The sequence below is a fragment of the Egretta garzetta genome, unplaced genomic scaffold (assembly GCF_000687185.1).
Source record: "Egretta garzetta isolate BGI_Z169 unplaced genomic scaffold, ASM68718v1 scaffold505, whole genome shotgun sequence".
In the NCBI taxonomy this organism is placed as follows: Eukaryota; Metazoa; Chordata; class Aves; order Pelecaniformes; family Ardeidae; genus Egretta; species Egretta garzetta.
In genome coordinates, this window is record NW_009259711.1 from 536,412 (window position 1) to 542,233 (window position 5,822).

Consider the following 5,822-nt stretch of genomic DNA (forward strand, 5'->3'; position numbering starts at 1 on the left):
CAGGGTAGGTTTAGACTGGATCTAAGGAAGAAATTCTTTCCAGTGAGGGTGGTGAAACCCTGGCAGGGGTTGCCCAGAGAGGGGGTGGAGGCCCCATCCCTGGGAACATTCCAGGCCAGGTTGGACGGGGCTGTGAGCAACCTGATGTGGTTCAAGGTGTCCCTGCTCCTGCAGGGGGGTTGGGCTGGGTGACCTCTGGGGGTCCCTTCCAACCCAAAACATTCCATGATTCTGTGATTCTAAGAGGATTTCAACAGGCGAGACGGCACCAGAGCACCTGGAGCCTGCGGGGTTACTGGGGGCGAGGAGCCCATTTTCCCCTCGCACAGACGCCTACGTAAGTGCGTTCGCGAGTCAGCTACAGCGGATGGGCAGAACAACCCAGCCTAGACTCTGCCCTGGCATCAGCCACGGCCCGGCCACGCTCCCTGCCCCAAGGGATGCTCTCCCTCCGCTGACAGTGACAAAGGGGGGTGCCTCCAGCAGACCCCCGAGTTGTGCCACGTCACCCCAAGGGACCACGCTGCCCGAGATGCAGCTGAGGGTGCCCACAGATGCTCTCCTCTTGAGGCAATGCTACAGCCGAGCAGATTCCCCCAGGAATCACGAAGAGCATCCCCCAAAAACTCCTCTCCTGCTGCGGACGCTGCTGTTGAGCCACCCAGCTCAGCCCAGCGTGATGACACAGCCCCTCGGAGGGCGAGAGGAGCGGAGAGCAGAGCCCACCCTGCCTTCCTGGTCACCACAGAGGAAGGACTGGCAAGAAATATTTTGCCAGACTCTGTGGGAAAGGGAGGGAGTCACCTTGGAAAGATGAACCGAGGTGGCGAGGCTCCTGGAGCTCAGCGTGAGCACGAGCTGAACTCGGCACATGCAATAACACCAGATCCACCCGCGTCTGGAGCTTTGTACCAACAGGTTCGAGGCATTTTCTGGGCTGGCTGCGGGTTTTTCTGCAGCTGCTAAGGGAAAAAGACACCTGGAGGCAGTTAGGGCTCTGCAGGGCAGCGTAAAACAGAGAAAGACGCCTGAATCTGCAGCTTTTTGGTTTTTAAGATGATGGAGAGTGACAGGCCAGCACTGTCGGCCACCAACAGTCCAAACCCAACATGCCAGAGTTGCAAAGTTGGGATCAAACTCCTCAAATATCTTTTAAAAACAACAAAAGCAGAGCCTTCCCAGAGCAGAGCAAGGGTCTTAAACCTCTAAAAATGACCTCAGCAACTGGGTGAAAACAGGGTTAACTGGGCAGGTAGGAGCAAAATTAAGCAGTGCCACCATTTCATAAGCAACGTCACCATCACCGCAGCGCCTGGATGCCTTCCCTGGGGGCTCCCAGCTAGGGGCAAATGCTTGCCTGGGACAAGCTGGACGCCAAGGTCCCTATCCCAAGGCCTGGCTGCCTCCTGCCCAGCATTGCCTCCAGCAGGGCCGGAAGCATCTCAACCTGATTTTTGGCAGGACTAACCCTCTCCTCCCCCTGCTCGGCGGCATTGCGACACAGCAGGGCGTTTCCTGGCCTGGCTGAGAAGCAAACCCTCAGAACTGCCTTTCCAGCCCCAAAACAAGATTTTCATCACAGCCCAGGGCATCCAAGGAGCTCACCACTGCTCTCGGCCAGCCTTGACCTTGACCTTCACCAGCCTTGCCAGGCGCCTCTGATCACAGCCCCTGGGGAAAAGGGCTCCGTTTGCCCTTGGATTAAAACTTTCCATCCCAAAACTATCACGGAGCAGCTATTTCCTCTCTGCCTCGCTGCAAGGTCTCTTCCTCTCCTAGGCTTAAGGACAGACGTGCAGAGGACACGGCCGCAGCGATTTGGCGTCAGCTCACGCCTGACAGGGAGCAGAAAGCGAGCTCCGATCCCGGGTGCAAAAACCCCCCCTAGGAGATGCAGCCAGAAGCCAAGACCACAGCGGGAATGGCAACGAGCACAAACCACCGCATCCCAGAGAGATGCCACAGCCAAGAGCCCGCAGGCCACAGCGCGTGCTCTGCTGCTAATGATCTCCGCTGATTTTAATGTAACAAGGGAGGGCGACGGCCACAAGCACGCCACGGGGCTGACAGCAGTCCAGAGGGGTTGGCGGTGGAGATGAGAGTGGGTGCGTGCCCGGGGGAGACACGAGGACAGTGCCACGGAAAGCAGGTTACCCGTCCGCTCTCACCACAGCAAGGAGGGGACGTGATGGGTACAACCAGCAAGGGGAAGGGAAAAGCGCCTGGTGTGGGGCTCAGCTCAGGAAGGACCAACAGACAGCGAGGGAGCCCCGGCAGGGATTTGGGGGACTCTCCCTTGGCCCTGAAGATGCTTCTCGCCCCTCCGAGGTTCCCGTGCTGAGCAGATGGGGCGATGATGTGAAGTCCCAGAGGGCTTCTCGGTCACCCCAGAGCCAAAGCAAATTCAGAGCCACCTCCATCTCAGCCCATTCCTTCCCCCCAGCTGTGCTGCTTCTCCCTCCCCGTGCCACGCCACGCAGCTGCAGGCAGCGATGGGGCTGATGAGCTCCTTCTCCAACCGGCTCTGCCAGCCGCCTTGGCCCGGCTCCATGGCACCTTCCTCCCGAGCCCAAGGAAACCTCTGTCCCTTTTCCACTGAGCCTTGCCCCGTGGAGGAGAGAAGTGCCGGTGGCCTCAAGGACTTCAGCTAGAAAAGTTTAGCACCCAGAGGAAAGGTTTTGTACCCCAAGTAGCTTCTTTGCTGATGGAGAGCAAGGAGAGTGTCTTGTTCCTGCCGCCAGGGTGGAGATGCTGAGCTGCACGCAAGCCCAGACCCCGCCGAGCAAACGGGCCCTCCACAGCTGGGGAGGGACGGGAACGAGTAAAGGGAACTGCAGCAGGGAGGGCTTTGGGGAATTTGGAGCTGGGCTAATTTCGCATGGGTAACAACTCTGCAAGACGAGTTCCCTGTCACAGACACCAAAGGCCCCTCGCTGCTGTTGCTCCCTGTCCGAGGCAGCAGCCAGCAAGCAACTGCAAGTCACTGCAGGAAAACACCAGAGCCAGGAGTGACAACTCCTCTGCTACACTCCCATCCCCTTGCCCACAGGATCCCAGCACTGCAAAGCCCTCAATTTTTTGCTCTCCGGAGACCGAGCTCCGGCAGCCCAGTGTTTGCACAGCCAGCAGAGCTTCTCCCTGGAAGGCTCACAGCTTTAACTTTTCCCATTTGCGAGGGACTGGGAGGGAGAGAAAGCAAACGAAAATGAGATTTCAAAGGGAGAGAAAGGAGGTAATGACAATTAGGTTTCTTCTTTACCCAGCCTAGGAAACCTTGGGTGCCCAGTACCCCTCCCCGCCATCAGCCTCGCAGCCCACGGAGCAAAATCAAGGCCCTTTCGAGGTCCAAAGTCCAACCCCCCAGGCATTATTTTGTCCTCCCCAACGCCAAGGCTCTGCCGTGCCATGAACCCATGGGAGCACATTGGCCAAGGGAAAACCCAGCCCGACGGGTGTCAGACCGAAGCTCTCTCCTCGCCGCAGCTGGAAGCATTTCCAGCCTCCCCAGACGCTGCGTTGATGGGGACGGACGTGGAGGTAACGCTCCCCGTCTCGCTGCCACGCCACGGGGAAGGCAGGATGACCCCCGCGCAGGGGACTGCAACGGCATTTCCTGGATGTCAGGAAGCAGAAGCGATAGCTGCCTTGTGAGTACAGGAAAAAAAAACCAAACCCTCTTCTGCTGGGCTGAGCCCTTGTTTTGGGAGGGACTGACCACCCCACTGAACAACCACATCCCCCTGCGTGGCTGCCCTGAGCCGGCAGCGCTCGAGAACCCACCAGCAGACTGCTAGAGTCGGATGCAGTGATGGTCACTGTGCCAGTATGGGAACAAGCACTTTATTGCACTGTCTCATCCTGCTGGCTTCAGGCTCCTAAAAAAGGATGGAGAGCTGTAGGGATCAGGTCAAGGGAGGGAGAGATGAGGACCAGGAGCATCCCGCCCAGGCAGGGCCATGGCAAAGGGTCTTCCCGATGCAGAAAGTTGTTGTGTCTGGAGCCCCACATGGGGCTCAGCAGGGCAATAAAAGCAGGGGTGAAAAATAAAAGCACTACACGGCTCAAGTGGGAAGGGAGAAATGATCATAGAATCATAGAATGTTTTGGGTTGGAAGGGACCCCTAGAGGTCATCTAGTCCAACCCCCAAGCTCGGCAATGTTGCTTTGCTTGGCAACCCCAAGCCTCGGAGCTGGCTGAGCGTGGGACAAGCTTTGGGATGCCCAAAAAGGCCAAATCCAAGAATTGATTTTCTCACAAGCAAAACAACTGAGACATTCGGCTGAACAAGGCAGCTCATAAACAGCCCCGGACGCCGGCTGAGGGCTCGTTCCTGGAGAATAGTCCAAGTTTGACGGAACATTTTCCATCGAGCTGAAAACAAGTATAAAAATCATCACCGGTAAAGTTTCCGCGCAACAAAAATCAGGAGGAAAATGAGAGCAAGGTCAACACACTAACAATCGAGGCCTTTTTTTAAGCGGGGTCCCATTCCAACTGGCAGCAGTTTTATGCCCACGAGCGAGGACCACAGATGGGGTCCCAAAAAACAGCATATGGCAGAGACTCAACTTACAGATCCCCCGCTCGGGGGCCAGTGGTTATCTCCGCTGCACAGGCCTGGGTGCGCTCCGTGGTGTGGTCCCGGAGAAGGGGAGCCTGTGTTTGTTTTGCTATTTTTCAGTCTGGGACTAAAATTCCCTCCTAAACAAAGTGTTTTTGCAACGGGGCCAAACCAGACGTCAGAAGTTGGTTGGAAGCTGAGGCGACTCACAGACCCAAACCCCCAGGGCTCCCCCTAACCCTCCTCCCACCCAGCTGGACACGCTCCAGCACTGGGAACCCCCTTCCAGAAAAAAAAACCAAACAAAACGCAGCCCCTTCCACACTGCAGACCTTCCACCCACCCTCAAGACACCTTCCAGCCCTGGAGTTCAAGCAAACGGAGATGCTCGGGGGCGCAGGGCGAGGGCTCTCCATCACGTTTTCTGTGCTCACTTCCATCACTGGGGGCCACGGGTGAAAATAAAGAGCCTTAAAAGCTCTTGCGATCCTGAACGGCACTAAGGGAAGTTAATTTTCCTTATGCAAGTGAAGCTGCAGGGAGGGAGGAGATGGACAGCAAAAATCTTGGGGATCTCCTGCCTCGCAGCCCAGATCCCCTCCTTGGGCTGCAGTAACGAGGCCGCCGGGGTGACCGGCAGCAATGACAGGCAGCACAGGGTCCAGCCAGGTTGGACGTTGCACCCGTGGGATGAACAGCCCTTGACACCGAGACCTTTGAGACGAGACCACAGGCTCAGCCTCCCGAAACCTTCGCGGGACTGTCGCAGGGCCCCCCACTTTGCACAGCTTCATAAACTTCTGCCACCAGGAGCACGGCTTTCCTCGAGACACCGGCTCCTACCCCAGCTCCCGGCGCAGGGCTCGCCACCCAAACCGCAACGAGGACGGAAAGTTATTTCATATCCTCCCGTGTCAAAACAACACATCTCTCCCAGCATACCCGAAAGGCCGCAGATCGGCTCGCTCGCTCTGAAGTCTGCGCACGATGCTGGTTTGAATTAGGCCCGAAGAATTCAGATCCAGCTCCTCCGACGCCGCCCATTCTCCAGGCAGCGCTAATAAAAGCAAAATAAATGGGGAGGGGGGAAACGCTCAGACACTGACTCCGGGGTTAGTCACTTTTCCTCTGTGCCCATGCTCCCATTTTAGGGCAAGCAGGAGTCCCCACGGGCTGCAGATGCAAACGAGCCGTGTTTCTCCACGGGAAAAGTTTTTCCGACCCCTTTTCACGCTAACGCCGCTCTCTGGGAGCCAGGCT

The 5,822-nt window shown here is 57.3% G+C and overlaps 1 protein-coding gene across 1 annotated transcript in view; it reads right to left on the reverse strand.

Annotated features, from left to right (window-relative positions):
• The window catches only part of RAB11FIP5 (RAB11 family interacting protein 5), a 57,975-nt gene that overhangs the window by 33,965 nt on the left and 18,188 nt on the right, over positions 1-5,822 (reverse strand). The window contains 1 exon segment of the mRNA XM_035894467.1: positions 5,505-5,655. Coding sequence (XP_035750360.1) covers positions 5,505-5,655 — 151 coding nt within the window.